We start from the raw sequence: 19286 nt of genomic DNA, 5'->3' as shown, positions 1-19286 counted from the left end.
AAACGAAGCGGTACGAGAGGAACAAAAATCAGGCATTTTCTCAGAATAACTCCCGAACAGGAACAGGCTGCTTTCTCTTCAGTGACCTAGATTTTAAATACATCCTGTTGTCTTACCGGGAAAGTTGCGCCACAACAGCTCAGAAGGGAGTTTATTTTATACAGAAACAAAAACACCCATATTTTTTCCCCATTTTTTAACGTAAGGTCATTAAGAATCAAGCAGTTACTGCCTCAGCAGATGAAGCTCCAAGCTGATACAGCCACGCTGGAGACAAGAGATAGTAAACGCTTGATAAATAAGAAACCCCATGACTACAGTGATCACGGAAAACGTGGTAAATGTGTAAAAACAGGAGCATGCAAACCTGGGAAGGAGCCTAATGCCTCCAGAGAAAGCGCATCATGGCACGGACAGGCTCTCTCTCATCCACGACAGAACCGTAAATAGCTATTTTTGTCAAAGTAGAGCTGCCCAGTCCTCTCGATGAGCACGGGCAGCAACATACTCGCCGGCTGCACGTCGCCGGTTCACTACMGCAGCTCAGCAAGGCCCCGGCGGTACCGCTGGCCAGCGGGGGAGCCCAACCAGCTCAAATCCCTTTCAAATATTTACACACACCAACAGACACATGGCACCGAGGCCCTTCTGTTTGCCTCCAGAAGAGAATTAAGCCGTAGGGTACGTTTGCTGTTTGCATTAAGAGCAACTGTCCTGCCCCTTTATCAGCAGATGTTAATACCCAGGGCTGAAGCACATCCTGGTTAGGACTGCTCAGGCCACGCGCTGAAGTTGCAAGCTAGCAGGGACCGCTCACATGCCAAGGACACCAGAGCTACATGGGAGCCCAGCAAACTAACTGGTTTAGAAAAATAACACGCTTTGCGCTGATATTTACCCCAAGATTGCGTTAGACCATGAGCCGTGCTGAAACACGAAGAGCACTGCAGGGTGCTTCTCCTCCCATCTTTGAGGAGTGTKGAGATAGCTTGCGAAAAGCTCCTTATTGGGAGGGGATGTTTTTGCTTTAATTCTGGAATGTCTGCTGGTATCCTCAGCCTCRATTCCTGCGCTCAGATGGGCATGTTTTATTCAGACACAGGCTGGGTAACATCTGGTGGCTGAAAGTCCTTGCTCCCCCACTGGAGACACTCAGTTCACCTGAAACTTGCCCYTGAAGCTCTCACTTCACTCCCCACAGCCTTAAATTAACACACTGAGAGTTTGCTTGAATAGTCCAGGCTGTCAACGGGGGGATCTCAGAAATTGTTTCATGCTGATCTACTGCTCTAACTTCCATCTTTGCTAGTGGTCAGCCAGGGATGGGTTGRCACGTGAAGGCTGGAAACAGACCGTGTTAGAAGAGAAACATGAGCCCAGAAGGCTTTAAGAAAACCACTGAGCAAACAAGCCATGATTTTTGGATGTTAGGGGTTGACAACAGCTTCTTACAATTAAGATAAACAAGCAAATGAAACCACACTGCTTCATTGCAACACACACTGAATTACGGCAGATTGTATATTACACRAGAAAAGACCAAGGCAACCAAAACTTCACATCAAAATGTCAATTTAGCACCATATACAGCGCTTCTGGGGTCTCCGATATCTACCAGCCCAGTCTCCTAAGCAGTGTGTTGATCTGTCCGCTAACTCATGTCAGGACACAGCCTGGATCACGGCCTCATTTAAACTGGGTGTTTCCCGACAGCAGCATCAGGCCAAACTTCATCCACCATGCTCCGATCGCCAGAAGATCCCAACTCCATTTGCCAGCACCTGAATCCAGCGAGCRGCAGCTCTCATATTTTGAGCCATTATTTCCCAGAGGAAGCATTTACCCCATGCACAGGGAGCACTGGTGCCAGCCCACCGTATATGCTGTGCACAGGGGCACAGAACCCTGTTACCTGCTTGGATCCCAAACAAATGGCCAAGAGTTTGAATGACAGGAGAAAACTTAAGAGCAGCAGAGCCAGTAGATTTGAAAAGAAAAAGGCGCATGACCTGTGACATGAGACAGCCTTGAAGGTTTTCTTCTGGAGCAGAGGGACTTTAATCTAGGCTAGAGCAATATTTTTTTAGGGAGTAAAGACAAAAACCTGCATATGGAAATGCCACCATCAACAACACACATCTGCTGTAAATATCTGGTTTAGTGTCTAACCTTTTCCTTCCTACACAGCCCCAAACTGACCTCTGAAATCCCATAGGAAGTCATGGAAATTTCTTAAATTCTTAACTATAAGAACAGCTTGACCTGTGCCAAGCCAAGATTGCAAATATTTAAAGAGCTCTCCCAGTTATAGCTGGTTTAAGTCATTTTATAGGAGTCAAAGACTCAGAATCATTTTAATAAGTCAGGATTTCTTGGTATTTGGCTGCTGGATATAGGAATAAGGAGAAGAATTATATTCATTTAAAGCATGCATTTGTGGACTGCAAAGCAGATTTCCTTGAACACTGAAAGGCCATTTTGTGAGCGCGCAGATCCTCAGACCTTGYCTTGGTCAGTGCAAGTCAACTGGGTCACAACAGGGAATGATGCAGGAGAGGGGGCTTATTAGCAGGGCAAATATTCACCCTCTACCTCTGTTTAACATGTGTGCAGCTAGCACTAATGGTTTAGAAGTCTTCATCCTAGCATTTTAAAACCACCTAGAGACTAGACTAACTGCAGCTCAGGTAAATTCTTCACATAATAAACAACCTTTGTAAAGTGATCTGATACTCTGCTAGGCCCCTGCAGGACACACTACTGGCAGGACTAATGCCTGGTTATAGATCAGGGTTCCTAATTCACCTCTGTCCCCATGAACGCTGTGCTTAGAGCATTATGGACACTTAATAAACTGCGCAAAGCTTTCCCTCCTCCCTGAGGAGTTTCCCTAAAGAAGGAATTCCCAATCTAAACAAAGGAACTGCATCACACACGTTGGTGTTCCTTCCCCCAAAGCAAACAATTTAAGGCAGGGAGAAATATTCCGGATTAATCCCAGTTCTATGAAGACAAAGAAATGAAGATGATGCAGGGAATGATTTATCCACCACCGCTCTCCATAAGCTGGTTGTGCATCATACATGCGTATGCACGCACACGGTAGGCATATTCAGTTTACATGCCTTGCTCACACACTTTACTAGCAAGTGGCAGTCTCGAGAGCAGCAGCAGCCATTTCATATAAGCAAACAAGGTGGGAGGAGAGCAGGTGGCTTCGTTTTGCCAGCTCTTGGCCCTCTGCCCTTGGCTCCTCATCTGAGATTTACTGTTGCCATCAGCAGCGCTGATTTGGCTGATAGCAGAAGGCCAAGATGAGGTGTAAAGGAAATCTTGCTTTAACTTGGTTTTACTGTGAAACATGATCTATAGCAGGGACACTTCAGCTAAATGTTCTACCTAGAAGGAAGGGGTGCTTCAGTTAATGTTGAATTTCTCAAGTGCTCACCCCTCAATTTAGTGTGCCAAGCACACAGCAGAACTCACTGCCAGCAAAGTCTGCAGCAGTTCACGTCTGACAGGTGCAATTCACCTCTGCAAACTCAAGAAATTATTAAGAGGAAATAGAAAAGGTTAAAACATGCGTGTGCACAGTAAAGGCAACCTGAAGCATCTACATTTACCMGGCTCTGTATCAAGCATTTAACCAGTGAAGATTAAATCAGTCCATCATAGTGCTCCAAAACCAACAATCAATTTGTTGTTGAGCAAGTTATTTAAAGAGCAAACAGCAGCCTCCACTGTTGAAGGGACTAAGTGACTGCTCCCGTGATCCCATTCGGCCTTATGGCAGCTAGTCTCAAATTTTGTCAAAACCAAGCTGTTCCTCCCATCCTTTTCTGCATGGTCATCTACTGGAGTGTTTTCCTCTGCTGGTTTTTAAAGTGCAGGAGTGGTGCCATTTAAAGGCATTGCATTGTTGCAAAATGAGAAGCCTATGTTCTTCCTGGTGGAGGGTGACTCACTTCTGAGCCACTGCATCTTTTTGGTGCCGGGCTGGCTTATCCAGTTGCCTTTCAGGAGATGGGGAGGGCAAAGAGAACATCTGAGCAACTAAGCCTGTCCATCTAGGAATTCACATCCCAGCCAGAGCCTAGTAAGTTTGTGCAAAAAGCTCCCATTATGGGTTGCTTTGGTCTGCACAATTTTTATTTTCTCTTGAGTCAGTGTCATGCAGCACAGCAGACTAACCCAAAGAAGAAAGAAGAATAAAACAGATGAAGAGGAACACCAGGTATCTCCAGGCTGCATGCCAGTACAGGCAGGACTAGCTCCCTGGAAAGTCAGCTTCATTCCAGGGTTTAGAGACAGTGCGTAAAGCACATTTCTGCCAAAATGCACCATTTAAAGATTAGAAGAGGTCAGCTTTAAATTGCAGGATCAAGTTTTCATCTGGTGAATGTTTCTACACTCAGACGAGAGAATCACTTTTCCTCTGAAGTATGAGTAGGAAGTATAAAACATGAGTGGCTGCACTTAAAGTTGCTAGGAAGTGCTTAAASCCCCTGAAGAACAGATTTTATGCAATGCTGTGAATATAACTAGTACAGGCTCAAGAAGAGGCAGTATCAACATGGCATGAGCCGAACTCCAGAAATAGTCCATGAAGTGAACTGTATCATGGAATAAGCCAGCCCAAGAGAGAGACAGCCAGCAGAACGGCACGCTGTTCCCCATTAGGCTGTAAATTCTCCCTCACTTCAAGCATTTAGCAGTTTTTCATTCCCCAGTGGCTTTAGTGAAAAGAAGGCACAACTAAAAATAGAGGGGCACGGTCATACRGAGTGTGCCATTCCCTGTCCCTCGTTAATAGATTCCAGGAGACGCTGCTGGAAACCTTGATGTTTAGGCAGCAAGAGGAAGTACAAGCCCTCCGCACCAGACTCCTAAACCAAACACTAACAGCCAGCTTGGCCAGAGAAACAGATGTCACTTCAGCAGGGGACAAGCTTGGCTACRTAGCCTTTGTTGAAATAAACCCCAAAATAACGGGAGACGAAGAGCTACACCACAAACAGGATGTCGGGGCTGATTTACTCCTTGCACAGATGAGAAGTCAAACCACAGCAAGGAGAGGTTCTGGGCTATTTAAATAATGCCAGGTAGATGCTGTTTAAGCTAGAGAGTCACTCCAGAAATACACCAGCTCAGGTGAAGCTTTAACGAGAGACTGCTCGAGCTCRGGTTTACATCTGTACTGTTACTCTCCCATGTGCAACCTATGGTCTGGGTAAAAAGCATCCCTTGGCTTCAAAATACTTGCAGCTCTTTGATTCAGCCAACGTAGAGATGCAAAGTTTCAAGATTAGGGTTTATTTAAGATGGACATCTACACCTAGCAGTAAGTTAGAAAGAGGTGTTAGGCAAAGAGCCCTCCATGCACATCCCCTTTTAACCTGAGGGCCATGCAAATTCATCCAAGCTGGCACTAGGTTAAGTGACAGCAGTTTGTTATTAGAGGCCAGGTCCCTTCATCCAAAGTGGCTATGCCTGCACATCAGCAAAAGTTATCTGTCAAGATCTAGCATATTTATTCAAGATCTTTGCTACAGAGAGCAAATACAGCTTCTAAACCAAGTGCAGGCTACCATAAGAGCTGAAGCGCCACACCACCTCGTCCAGTGCCTTTCTCCCCACCCTCGACTGTCGCCTTGGACCTTGCAGGTTTCATCTTAAGCTACTAACTGGATCAGACTTGTCACTCCAAGTCCTTCCTACAGATGATCCCACAACCTAATACAGGCACAGCCAAAGTATGCTGAGAGAGGCATTTCTGCAGGTGCACAGTGATTAATTGGTGCCCATTTCCATATCACAAATAGAAAAGAGTTCTTAGCTTGGTTGAAACATGGTATATTAACCTTTGAAACTGGCAGTCATGGATACCAGCTTCAAAAAGATTAATATCAATAGGACAAAATCCCAGAGGATAGCTTCACATTTCTGCCTGTTTTCCTGCAGCTTTATGAAAAAAAGCATTTTGAGACTTTAAGGTCATACCTTTCTGCTCTCATTTTATAAAGAAAAACTGAAGTTGTTCAGATTTATAGGCAGAATCCAGGTGCTGGGAGCTGGGTGTGGGAATCAGAAGTTGTTGAGGAAAATTGTGAGTATGGATGGAAAGACTAAGAGGAGGGAAGAGTAAGCATGCTTCATTTGAACAATTAATCACCAAGAGTCGTGCTCTGTGAAAAGGGTTTGTTATTGGAATAAATAATTCCATGAATTCAGCATGTTTTGCGGGTCTGCAGAGGCACACACAGAGCTGCAAGGTAGCACGGTGTACACAGTAAATCTTTCTAGCTACAGGAAGAGAGGCAGCGGCAGCCCCGAGACGTACCCTAGCCCACCCTCATCCCTGCATTCTGCTTTCGCCACAGACTGCTTCAGAAAGCGCTAATAATCATTAAGCTGCCATCTTTTATTTCTAATTATTTGTCTCCACAGCAGGGTTCCTGCAACCATCAAGTACAAGAGAAGCAAGTCTCAAAGGAATAACTGTTTTGAAGAGAGGGCTTGCAGCTGCCACTGCTTGAATGGCTCTCCAAGAACAGTAACAACTGCTAAAAACTACCCACAGAGCTAGGAGGGAAGGAGCTCTGTTTAGGCGAGTTTTCAATGTTGATTTTTAGGTCAACCAAAACAACTCTTAAGCAACAAGAGATGCAGAAACCTCAATTGCTTTGAGTTTACTTTCGTTTAATTAGATTGTAATTCAGAAGGCAGCACTGCTATTTTAAACACCACAATGACAACTATTTCACTGCTTCACAAAGCATTAAAGTGAAACCACTGCGCTAAGCCCGTCCTAGAACCTGACACTGCATCAGATTCTGATAGTCTCTTCTGAAGGGGTGGAACAAGTGAAAGGGATACCGTGTTACCACATTTCCAGGAGAGATTCAAAGCAGAAAATCCGACTAAAAGGTGGAAAAGTAGGAAAGATTATTTGTTCTTCCTCTGTGTGCTGTATTTGAAATGAGAATTACAGGAAGGCCCAAGCTGGCACCACAACACCTGCTCAACAGCTCCAGGTAGCAATGCCTTTCTCTAGAAGAAGGGTATACAGGCATTTAAGGACAGAGAAACAATTTCACATACAGGTAAACCTTGAGACACAATATGCACCTCCTAACATCACCAATGCCAACATTTGGAAAGACAGAGCCACAAGCAGCAGCAGCCAGCTTACGGACACACTGTGGTTACCACATCCTTTGCTGCAAATACAGCTCTGAACACTTTTTCAGGCAGTATGCATCTCCCCACTCCTCATGTGGACCTTAACATGAAGGTCAAGCACACAACCTCAGATGTCACAGGCAGTTCTTGCTGCACACGTATCTTCAGCATTTTGCTTTTCGGCTTCTGCTCTCCAGCTTCTCACAGCATCTCCCTTTCATGGAAGCTGCTAGTGTGTTACATTTACAGCTGATGTCCAACATTTACCAGGCCTAGAGATACGATTCACTTACTGCAGCTCCTATACGTTTTACATTTACCTCAGAGATAGATAAGCCAGGCTTAAAGATGCAAAGGCAACCTGAGCCAGCTGATTTCTCCACTGGCTGAAGGTCAGGGCCATCCTTGATCCAGTGAAACCGAAATGCACAACATTTATCTTCGCCACCACTAACAAGGAACCATTTAGCCTTCTTGTTTGCTGACCAAGATTAAGACCAAGTATTCAGCGATCAGCAAATTTCATCTAGTACCAAGGTCAAAACCCCAAAAGGCTAAGATAAACAGGAACACTGAAATGCAAGTCTCTACCCAGTGTGCAGTATGTGACAGACAACAGACCATCAAAGCACAGGGGAAGGCATAGTGAGACTACACTGGAGGAGAGCAGACATGGGGCTTGCTCAGGTTCCCGTTTTCCCCCCAAGGAAGAAACTTGCCCTTGACTAGAGATAAGGTCTTCTCACCATTTGGACGTGTAGATCTGCCCCAGAACAAAATCACAGCTGGCTTCACTCTGCACCAAACATCAAGGACACTGCTCTTTTCAAAGTTATGTCTCCTCAAGCTAATCTGTACTAGCAGTGTTGTCCTACACGGTACCTGCTGTGCTTCTTATCTAAGGTTAGATAAGATTTATGTACAGCGCTGCATACACATCTCTGATGCAGCACAAACAGATAATTAGTTAAAACAGGCAGGCTTGAAGAATAAGTACCCCTGCAAGGTACCAGCAAGTTGTCACCTAGTGATAACCAGATGAGTGACTGTGTCCTGACGATCTGCTCAAGCACGAAGGAGGGAGATCCTCCTGTCAGTCACCTGGTCCCAAGTATCCTGCCAGCCTGGCATAACCTCAGCTGCTGTGCTGGTAGAGCAGTGCCCCTCACTGACCCACTCTGACAGTCCTGCAGGCCAACACTTGCATTTTGCTCTGAATGCCAGCTCCAGTCCAGGACATTGCTTGTAGTTACACTGTGTGCGCAGAGGAAGCTTATTCTGCAATCGAATGACTAGCGCTTGGCAGGGACGTAAGCTCAGCACCTTGGAGCAAGGCAGAGTCTCTAGTTAATGATCCTTCTCTTAGAGACTGGGTAGCAAAGAACAGGGAGCAGCTCACTCAGAACAGGAGACAACCACTCAGCTGCCATATATAGTGCTTTACTTACTTCTCTGCAAGAACAACAGGTTTATGCTTCAATTTGATTCATCTCTTTTGCCCTCCCAAATAAGGCATTGTATAATAACGCCCAGTTTAAGAATACAGCAATCTCTTCCCAGCACCTTCCTCTGCTTTCCTTGCAAGTCTTTCATTAATGCCTTACAGTATCTTGAGCACTTGGGCATGGAGCAGAGCTGCTCTAGATACCCCCAGTCATCTTAGTTTCTGGGAGAGGAGAGGACATGACTAGTGGGGTGAGATGGATATTTTATATTAAAAAAAAAAAAGTCATTTAAAATTTTCTGAAATTTCCAGAGATGTTCTCAGTGCAAAGAGACCTCTTTCTTCTCCCCACCCCAAACACACACCTTATTATGACAGGCTTTAATACATTAACTGCACTCCGTAGCCAGGTTCAGGAGGAGGCACTGAACCCCATGCTGCTCTGCTGGGAAGAAAGATCAGAATCCAGCCCACAAAGATGATTTTCTCCCACACGGAAGAGGATCTCAGTGAGCACCAGCTGAAAACATCAGGGCCTGCTGCACTTCTCCAAGCTCGACGTGCATTTCCTCTCCTCTCCTGCCAGAAGGCCTCAGGCTCCTCTCTGCCCTGCAAAGCCCCGTCCATCTGCAGGTTTGCAAAGCAGAAGCCAGCCCAGCACCATGCTCTGGCCTTCAAACAGTCCCTTATATAACCATAGCACTGATTTACCGTCACAGCTGTCAAGAGGAATTTGGGGAGAAATACGGGGTATTGCTTTTCACACCCAAGAAAACCTGCACATTCATTTGCTCACTTGCTGGTGCTAGGTGTCCATTTGTCGGAGGCTCAGCAGTCCAGGTCGGCAAAAACAACTGCTCTTGGGGGCACGTTCGTATTACAGTCTTAGCCTGGAAACTGCTATATGTAGTGCTTTTCAATATCCAAAATCTTAAGACATATACACGCACATACACACACAAGAAAGCCTGCCGTGTGATAACAATCAGTGCTCTGAAGTTTAAGATAGAAGAAACAAGCCAGATCATTATTTAAGTGATTCCTTCTCATTGCTTTAACAAAGCAGGTACTCACCCAGAGATGAGCCGGCCAGGAAAACCACATAGGCGAGGCACCAGAATCCATCACAGGGCAAGGTATAGAAGAGAGAAAGAAGAGACATTGGTTAATAAGGAGTTGAACACAAAAAAAAAAACCCCATATACCAGCCAGAAAAATCCCTGGAGCCACAAAGCCAAGCGCTCTCACTTGTATTTTATGGGAACTCTGCGACAGAGTCAGTCCTTGTTTCCCCAGAACAGATGGCAGAACCGGAGGTTGTATTGGGGTATTTAGAAATGTAAAGATGGGTGGGGAGAGGGAAAAATCCGCCCTACATTATTTAAATGCTGGTAATGCTGCAAGCGGTGATGCAGAAGTCCTTCGTCCCTCGCTCTCCATGTAAGCACGACCACCGCAGACCCAGACGGGGGCACGGCAAGGATAAGATACGGCCAAGCCCAGGGTAGAGCTGGGCAGGAGAACGAGCGAGCTGCAAGCGGAGGCTGCAGGCTGGCCCTTGCCACGCTTCTCCCGCACGCCTGTCCGGCTCAGCCTGCCTTACATAACTCTTCTTTTAAACTTCATCATGCGCTGGCAGGGGATGGGGCACAACAAACCAGCGTGCCTCCAACCCCAACTCGGAAGGGCTTCCTGAGCCCTCTAGCGGGCTTTAAAAACTCAACAAAACACCCATAGACTTAATTTAATTAACACTTTGCCAGAGGCCTCTAAACCCTAATCCTCCAACAAAAGGATCATTAACAAAATGAAGAGATTCAAGAGCACTGGCTCTCTAAGCCACAGCGCGGCCAGGCGCGAGCAGGCGGGCATGCGCCAGGACCCCGGCCTGACCACGCTGCCAAAACACAGCCAGACCCTCGCCTCTGCCCCAGCCCAACTCAGGGTCCGGGGACCCCCCCCCCAACCTGCTGCCACGGTGCTGCACTGGGCTCTGGACCTCCTCACCTGGCCCAAAACCTGGAGCACCGAGACGGTCAAGGCTAAACACGGGGCAGCAGCGGTACTCGTGGACACCATCTCAGGGGAGACAAACGCCCAAACATCACCTGCACCCCAGGCACTTTCTCAATGGAAACAGATGCTCCCAGCCCTGGAGGCAGGGGGTGCAGGGCAAGGCAGCTCCAGGGCTTTCAGAGGCAGCCCACGACTCTGGGACACCCAAAACCCAGACCTTGCCTAGTGCATTTTTCTGAGGTGTCTCTACATTGCCATGATTGCTGGTGAGACAGAACCACAAAGAGCTGAAACAGGAGAAGATTTAGCTGGAGTCTTGGTTGTTTTTAAAGGTTATTATCTGCTTGTGCCAAGAGCCTGACGAGCAGCGGAAGAGCTCTCCTTTCCAACAGAGGACATCTCCATCTCCCCAGACCCTGCCCGTATAAACAACAGTAAGGGTTTTCCTTGGTTAGGAAAGTGGGAGGTGGGGTACACACTGGAAGACCTTTTTAGAATATGCAAGGGTACAGTCCAGCACCGGAGGTAAGGCATGGCCAGGGGAAAAACCTTTAATGGTTCTCAGCCCACTTGATTCATCCCAGTGAGACAGGGACACAGATTTGGGTTTGTCCCTTTGCAAGCAGCTTTCTTGGAAAGCCTCTCCATCTCCAAGCTCCAGATCCAGACCCAGACTGTCACGGCTGCACACAGCGGACTCATGAGACTACTCACAAGTATGGTGATCAGGAGCAGAACAGATTTTAATTACGGGGTAGAGAACGTTCCCTCTGGGTTCACACGTCAGCGGGAGCCTCGGTGGAGGCTGCGCTGCCCCGTGGGACAGGCCGTGCCTGGCAGAGCTGGCCCTGAAGGACGGCCACACATGGCTCTGAATTAAATCGAGTTAGGCGGTGCTGCAGGAAAAACCCAAGCGCCGAAATATCACAAAGCAAATATGCATGATGTTTCTGCCTCCCTCCAAGACCGCCATTCAAGCACTGTCCCCTACAAAGCGCTCCACTACAGCCCACCACTGCTCGTCTCACCCTCTCCTGGCAGAGGGGACTCATCCTGAACAAGCTCAGCAACAGAGCTTGAGAAATGCTTTCAATAAGCATCCGAACCTGCGGGGGCATGGTTACTGGCAGCGGCACTTCCGAGTGCCTTGGCAGACCCTGCCAAGTCACCGTGCCTCAGTTTCCCCTCTCCAGGAGGGGCCGCAGGCGTCACAGCACCCAGGGACGAGGCACGGCTGTACTCACGTGCCAGCAAAGCCCATCACGGCCCCTTGCAATCGGGGACGTCCCCATTTTCCAAACGTGCTACTTGCTGCTGCCCCCCCTCTGTTCCTGCACCTCTTGGGGACGAGCCTCCAGGACAGAGCTGACGCTTCAAGGCCTCGGCGCCCGAAGGAGGCGGGAACAACTGCTCGCAGAGCTAACGAGGCTGTCCTGCTTTGACCTGGGGCACTTTTTGGCAGACGCCGTATAAGCAGTCCTCTCCATGTTCACCTCCTGGAATAAATCCCAAGAGCTCCGGTCTCCGTAGCCCGAGCAAGAACACAGATGGTCACAGAGATTAAAACATACAGAGAATTAACCGCCCCGCACAAATGAGCTTCTTCGTCCAGCCTGGCGCTGCCAGGTGGTTCGAGGTACTGCGCGAGGATGTGATCATCACGGTTTGCTAAGCGCTGATAACAGGCTCATATGGAGCAGAACCAGGGGCCAGAAAGGCAGAGTTTTAAGGTGGTTTGTAGGGACGGGGAGGCAAGATGCAAACTGCCAGAGGGAGGCAGCTGCCCTAACCACATTTGCCTTCTGCAACAGCAGTAGGAAAAATAACTCCAGGAACAGACCTGGCCAGCAGCGTGGATTAGTTCTTCACTCAGATATCTTTGTGCTTGCCCACCAAAAGCCAGCTTGGTTGGCTTCAGCATCACCCTATGCCCTACCCATGGCACACGCAGCATCATGAGCACGCGGGCTGGCAGCCGGGCAGCAAGCGAAACCCACACTGTCCACTGCTGCCTTTCCTAGAAGGCCGAAATCTTGGCACCCTGATGAGAGCACAGGATCCCCCAGCATGACACATCCAAGGAGGACTGGACCGTCCCATGGAGCTGAGTGACCTGCGCGAAAAAGGTAGGCCCTGATGGGCAATTTGTGCCAGGCTCCCTTCAGGGACACAGCTGCTCAGGGAGAAACTGTACCCTGCGTTCACGAGCACATTAGCATCACCAGGGATACGTCTGAACCGCATTTTATTTTTAAAAACATCTCAAAAATAGAAAAAGAAATCCAGAACAAAGCTGAATTCTCCTGTGTGGCCACTTCCCAGCTGCCGGTCGGTACTTGTAAGGAGCGGGTTTCAGGTTATGCGATGATACAGACGGCCGCGTTTGCTATTAAAAGCCTCCGTTCTGCACCTGAGGAAATCCCCGAGCAGCGCTGACCCCCATCTGCCCGCCCGCAGCGCAGCTACTCGCGGGCGCAGATTAGACGAGGCCAAGCCGTACCATACGGCAGCGCTTCACCTCCACGTCAGACACACGTGCCTCGAGCACAACGTCAACACCGCCAGGGAAAGTCACGTTACAGCCCAACGTGGCTCGGGGCCGGGCCAGCATCTGCCCTCGATTCTTCTCGCGCTCCGCGTCGGAGCTGGTGCAGGGACACGGAGGCGACGCAGCACAGACGCTGGCCCCTTTTGAGACGAGCTCTTAGCCCAGGGAAAGAGCTCCGCAGAAGTTGTGAAATGCCAATAAACAGCTTATCACGACTCCAAGTATCCTTGGAGAGCGGATACAGAAATACAAGCCCTTAAAGGCTGGCGCTGGCTGACCAGCAGCTAAAGCACCGCTGCAGTCGGGGGACGGCACCCACGCAGGGAGCAGCTCACGGCAGCCACGTCACCAGCTCAGAGCAAACCTGGGCGCCTCCGCAGCAGCACTGCCCCGCCAGCCACCACCTCTTTCACGTGACCGCTCCACGCGGCCGGCAGCGTTTAAAATACAGTCATGCTTTAGCTGCCTTAGCAGTACAGCTAATGCCTACAATGATGCTTCAAAGCATCGGTCCCGTCACGTCCCCGCCCCGTCTCCCATGCCAAGCGGGTGAAGCTCAGCGCCGAGACCAGGTTYACCAGGCTGTGAGCGAGCTCTGAGAGAGCTCTGAGCTTCCCCGAGCTCTTCCGCTCCATCGCTGCGACGCGCTGGCTGTTCRCACCAGCCACAAGCCAGCTGCAGTGCCACCGCTGTAGGAGCTTGGTCACTTGGAGGATTCCCGACACACGTCAAGCCTCACAGCCCTTGCTCAAATCCAGCTCAGGTCAACTGTGGCCAGAAGTAATTACCCACATGAAAGGAGCTAGAAGTCACCTCTAATAAGAGGATGTATTTGCACCATCAGTCCTAGGTTCCTTGTTCTGTTTTGCTGCTGACTGAGATGCCAAAACTGGCCAGGTATTAAGTGGACCAGCAAGAAAGTAACTTCATTCCTTGCTACCACAGAAAGCTTTCTCAGGAAGAGCAGGAAAAGGCAGGTCTCTTAGTCACCTCTTCACATGCAGGAGCAGAGAACATTTTAATAGGATTCATTCATTTAATTGAATAGCGCATGGGACATCAGTGGTTTTATGTGTGTTGGCAGAGGGATTTAGGATGGGCAAATGGAAGTGCRAGGGCAGGCCCTCCAACCTCAGATGCTTCCGAGGGGCCAGACWACACGACGCTCACGTCAGGCTGTCTTTGGTTCGGGTTGGTTTGTAATGGTTTCAGCACCCTCCCAGGAACATTATCCCAGATGCCTTCAAATTACCAAGACACAGGAAGAAGCAGAGGGGACAACTCCAGCCTAAGAGGCTCGTCACCCTAGGACAACAAAAGCTTCCCTCCAACCTCTCCTTCTGTTGAAAACTGCAAGCAAGAGAGAGTGTTAGAGCCTTCTCTTTCCAGGGACAGCAGGGTCTGACCAAGCCTCACGCAGGCTTGGACAACACAAAGTCATTTCTACCTGACACTTTCTGACTCCAAGCAGACGCTTGGGAGGGGAGCCCAGATGGTGCACGTGCCTGTGCCCCGCTCATGGCACGCTGTGCATGCACGTCTGATATTTCAGGATTTTCTCGGGGATATCAGGAGGGGACTAGAGACAAACCATGCTAATTGGATAGACGAAGAGTCCTCTGCAGCCCTATAAAGCTGGGAGCAGCTGCTCAAGACCTCTTGTGAACCACAAAAACCGTTTCATCTAAGGAGCAGGCATGGATTAAACCCCACAAACACCCCTTTCTTTTCACTGTGCCAACACATTTTCCCCCCATTGCTGTCCAAAACTCRGACCTGGAGATCAAACCAGGAAGTTCAGCAAACTTTGAGCAGCAACAATAGCAGGAGGATTTTCCAGGCCTTCAAGCTTGTTTTGCAAGTCCCAGATTATGTAAAGCGCTGGTCTGCATTGTAAGGGAAGCCGCGCTGCCTGTTTGGCTGCCGAAGCCAGCTGGCACCGTGCGCTGCCCTTCCTTCATGCCTGTAGCAGAGGCAGCAGGGTCTTGTGCAACATCCCAGCCTGCTGCTTGAATTCCTTCTCAGACACCCTCAGCTGCAATTATTAGCACGCAGCAGCAACCGTCTTTTGTTTCACATGTCACGGTTACATGATTAATCATCTTCCCAGGGTCCGGGTTTGTTTTCCAAGACTCCAGACTCCCACCCTGCCCAAGCATCAGGGACTAAACCAATGGCCCTGGAAGAAGAGGCTCCTTTGTGCCTACAGGGCGGCTTTACCACATCGTCACAGCTATGCCTAGCTGTTAAGTATTCTTCCATCACTTAACTAATCCTCAGCTTTTCTGCCAGTTAGGATACGCTGGAGGGACGAAGCGGTTATCGCTGCACACGCATCCCCTAAGAAACAATGTGAGCGGATAAACTCGCTCCCCGTGCGGCGCCCTGGGACGGCCAGCTGAAAAAGCCCTGTAAGCGTCCCCGGCCCAGGCGGGATCCCCGCCGGTACCCGCGGCAGCGACTCCACGCGCTCCCGCCGGCAGCGGAGCGGTGTCTCCCGGCAATCGCTTTGCACATGCTTCGAGTCCCCGTGCATTTGCCCAACTGAGCCCTAATGAAGTGCGGAGACCTATTGTGGGCCTGAAAGGAGAGCAGATGCGTCCCCAAACCTCTCTGCTGCCGGGGGGGAAGCCCACTGCCGTCTCCAGGGTGATTCAGCAGCAAGAGCTCGCAGGGAAAACGCAGGCCTGGATGCTCTGTGCAGCCACAGCCGCGGCACAGCACTGCAAATTCAAGACCCCGACTTTCAATCTGAGCAAGGGAAAGAAAATGCTCTGTTCATCAGCAGCCTCTAGTGGGGAAAAGCGCACAAACGGGCCGACTGCTCCGCACACTGCCTGYGAGCCCCGTGACCCACAGCCCCACGGACCTGCCATGCCCGGCCCACGCAGGACCAGCCGCGCTTCCCACCCAGGGAAGCGGCACCAGCCGGAGCTCCGCGACCAGTGAGCTCTCCCAGCACTGACTCCAGGCTAAGCACCCAGCGCAGGCTGCAGCGTCTCCCCGGGAAGCCTGACTCGGGGTCTCGGATCAGTCACCAGACAAGGAAAAATGCACAAAAAAAAGGGACTCCTGACACATCAAAATCCTTCCTGGGCAGTTCACTGGAAGAGAAATGCCCAGGGTGACGGTGGGTGAAGCCAGCCCCCTGTGCTGAATCATGCTTCGGAGAGCTCCCATATCTCCAACCTGCAGCATCCAGCCTGGCGCAGAGCCAGTTTTAACCCCAGACTTTGAGCCATCACATCTTCGGGTCTCATCCTCCCGCAGTCAGCCAGGAACACGCTGCTATGCTAGAATCACGCAGAAAGGAGCACATCTGCCCTTGGGGATGAGGTCCCCCTGCAGTCCGCTCTCCTCCCCGGGGGACAGCTAACAGCCGCGGATCAGGCTTCCCGAAGCTCAGAAAAAGTTTCATTAAAAATATCTCTAGGGCCACCCACTTGGAGAAAGGCTGATGTTTTTTGCTCACCCTCCAAGCGATCCTCACCAGTCGGCGGCTGGGGAAGGCCCGGGGTGGGGGCAGGCGCGGTGCCGGGAGATGCCGCTTGCTGACAATTCCCGGGACGGCCAGGCTGCGCGCCGGGAGGCGGCAGCAGCGCTGCCGGCGTCGGTACAGCAGCGCAGCCGCGGATGAGAAGGCACTTTCAAGCCACGGCAGGGCTTTCGAACCCTTTCGAGAAGGCCTGAAGTTTCCCTTAGCCAAAGGGTGGACGGTGGCGCGCAAGCGAGGGCGCGCGGTCGGCGACTGGGGAGTCTCACGCCACCGACAAAGCGGCTCGAATGCAGCCCCGGAAAAGCAGCTCGATGCATCAAGTTCGCTGTTACTAACTCGTTACCATCACGACACGCAGGAGCGGCACGTGCCTCGCTTTTGGGGAGAAACACGTGCAATTGCCAGCGTTGAGATAAGCTGGGGGAGACCCAGGCTTAAGCAAGCTCGGAGCGAGCGCCCGCCGCTCGGAGAGGAGCCATGCCGCGTCCGTGCCGCCAGCCCCCTCTGCGCCCAAGGGGTCGGCAAGTTTCGCTCTGCTCCCGAGTTGCACGAGCATCGGCTGCACCTTTTCGGGGACAGGCACAGTGTAGCTGCGTGACCCACGTGCAGATCTAGCGCAAGCGGGGCAAAAGCTGCGGAGGAAGGATTAAGCAGAACAGGTAACCTCAATCCTGCGTTACCTGAAGCTCTGGCACAGTAGCTGAGTTACTCCCACAGAAAGAGGACGTGGAGCGGAGCGTGGGCGCTGCTGCCGGACTGCACGGGCAGGATCGCTGAGCCCAGCTCCRCAGCCATGCCTCTGCTGTCCCTGAAGCCTTGAACACCCACCCGCAAAGAACAGAGCAGCAAGGGCCTGGAGGTGGGTGCATCTTGCAAGACCCTAATTTGCTAGAGATGGTTTCGGGATGCACTTTGCAAGAACCTAGTTTGCTCCCCTGCGTCAACCCAGCTTCTCTCACCTGGGAACGCAGAGGTGTAAAACAGGGTGGCAAAAGTTTCTTTGCACCTTCAGCCTTCCCCAGTCCCAGCTGTCTGCTCCAGCTTACCTCGCCTCGCTACCAGGCCGCGGCAGAGCAGCGCTAGGCTGCTGCCGAGTCGTTACCGCTCCACGTGCAGAATCGCAGCCCCGTGGCAACGCGCACCTCTGCGCGGCCCGACCTCGCGCAGGGGGAAGGGTGCGCGGTGCTTGACGTCAGCTCCCTCCCGCCGCCCCGCCGAGCTGGCAGGGCCAGCCAGCAGACTTGGCAGCAGCTTCACTCCAGGCGCTCGCAAACACCGCCCGAGCACGGACTCGCCAGCTCCAGCATGGGGACCGGACCCGCAGGACTTCACGTACAGGAGCCTCAGCGTCAGTCAGTCCCGCAGCGAGGCACCGGCTGTCCCGCAGCGCTGAGCCAAGGCACACCCCTCTCTTGCAACACAGCCCTAAAGATAGCGACTGTCCCCTACGAGCCCGGTGAGCGGCTCGAACCCCGCAGCACCTACGCTCTGCCCGCCCCGCGGCTCACAAGAGCTGCCGCCGCAGAGGTCGCCAAGCCCACAGCCGGCCTCAGAAAGAGGGGAAGGCAGAAGCCTCCGCTTTGGCACGCTTCACAGGCAAACAAAACAAGCCGGTTTGCCGAGTCCCTCACGTGCTGCTTAGGCTGCAGGGCAGCGATATTCAGGAAGAGAAGAGGAGATTCCAGGAACCGCCGAGGACGCTCAGCTGTGCCGCATGCTCCTCTAGTTGCAACATCAGCACAACGTGCCGCYGTCTAAAAGGAGATGTGGCGAGACAAATACCCTGTTTGTGCAAGAGCACGGTGGAATCGGTGCCGAAAGTCAATAGCMAGATTGTTAACGCTGCTGGATTGAAGGCAGCRTTGATCCGTGCTCAGACAGGTATCGACAGGAGGGAGGAGTCCCCGGCGCTCCCGGCGGCCTGCTGCTGGGAGGTGCTCGGAGGTGCTGCGTCCGGCTCCRGAAAGGGCCTCAGAGGGCAGAGCCRGCATCTCCGGGAGAGGGGAAACAGCGCGGCAGCTGCGAAACCCCCACCCCAAGGACAGCAGAGCTCACGCACGACCCCCGCGAGCTGCAAGCGCCAGCCGCCTCCGGGAAATAAGCACTAGAGCCGCGCGGCAAAACGCGAGCCGCAGCCTTCACGCGGAGGGACAGCCGGCACCGCTCGCTGCCCGGCTGCGGCGGGCGGCCYGGCAAGGCGCCGCTTCAGGACCCCCCTGCAAAACGCCAAACAGAAGCCAGGCGCTTAACGGGCCCCGCGGCGTTCACCCCGTGCCAGCACCCAAGGCTGCACCCACCCTTTCCCCACCACCGAGAAACACCCGAAGCGGCAGRGCCGGGCAGCCGCCCGTGCCGGCCGGAGCGGCCCCAGCGGCGTTACGCAGCGCCACAGCACCGGACTATCGACGCGGGCACGACCTGGAGGAGGCTCGGCTTGCCTCGACCGCGAGCCGGATCGCTTCGCCGCCCTCCGCCAAGCGATGCCCCCTCCGGCCCCGGCTCCCCCCGGCCGCGCAGGCGGCCTCGCGGGCGCCCCCGAGCACCCCCCGTCGGGTCTGGCCCCCGCGGGGCTGCTGCCGCCCGGCCCAGGGGAAGCCGCG

At 51.8% G+C, this 19286-nt stretch overlaps 1 protein-coding gene across 1 annotated transcript in view; it reads right to left on the bottom strand.

Annotated features, from left to right (window-relative positions):
* Nucleotides 1-16081, bottom strand: part of EPB41 (erythrocyte membrane protein band 4.1) — an 87424-nt gene extending 71343 nt beyond the window's left edge. The window contains exon 1 of the mRNA XM_085306206.1: nucleotides 16060-16081. Within this exon, the coding sequence (XP_085162332.1) occupies nucleotides 16060-16066 (7 nt within the window). The 5' untranslated portion in view covers nucleotides 16067-16081. The remainder of the gene's footprint in view (nucleotides 1-16059) is intronic.
* Nucleotides 16082-19286: the final 3205 nt, after the last annotated feature.

The sequence above is a fragment of the Rhea americana genome, unplaced genomic scaffold, assembly GCF_003343005.1.
Source record: "Rhea americana isolate MKP2758 unplaced genomic scaffold, rheAme1 scaffold_234, whole genome shotgun sequence".
Lineage (NCBI taxonomy): Eukaryota > Metazoa > Chordata > Aves > Rheiformes > Rheidae > Rhea > Rhea americana.
This window is presented reverse-complemented; position numbering and strand designations above follow the sequence as displayed.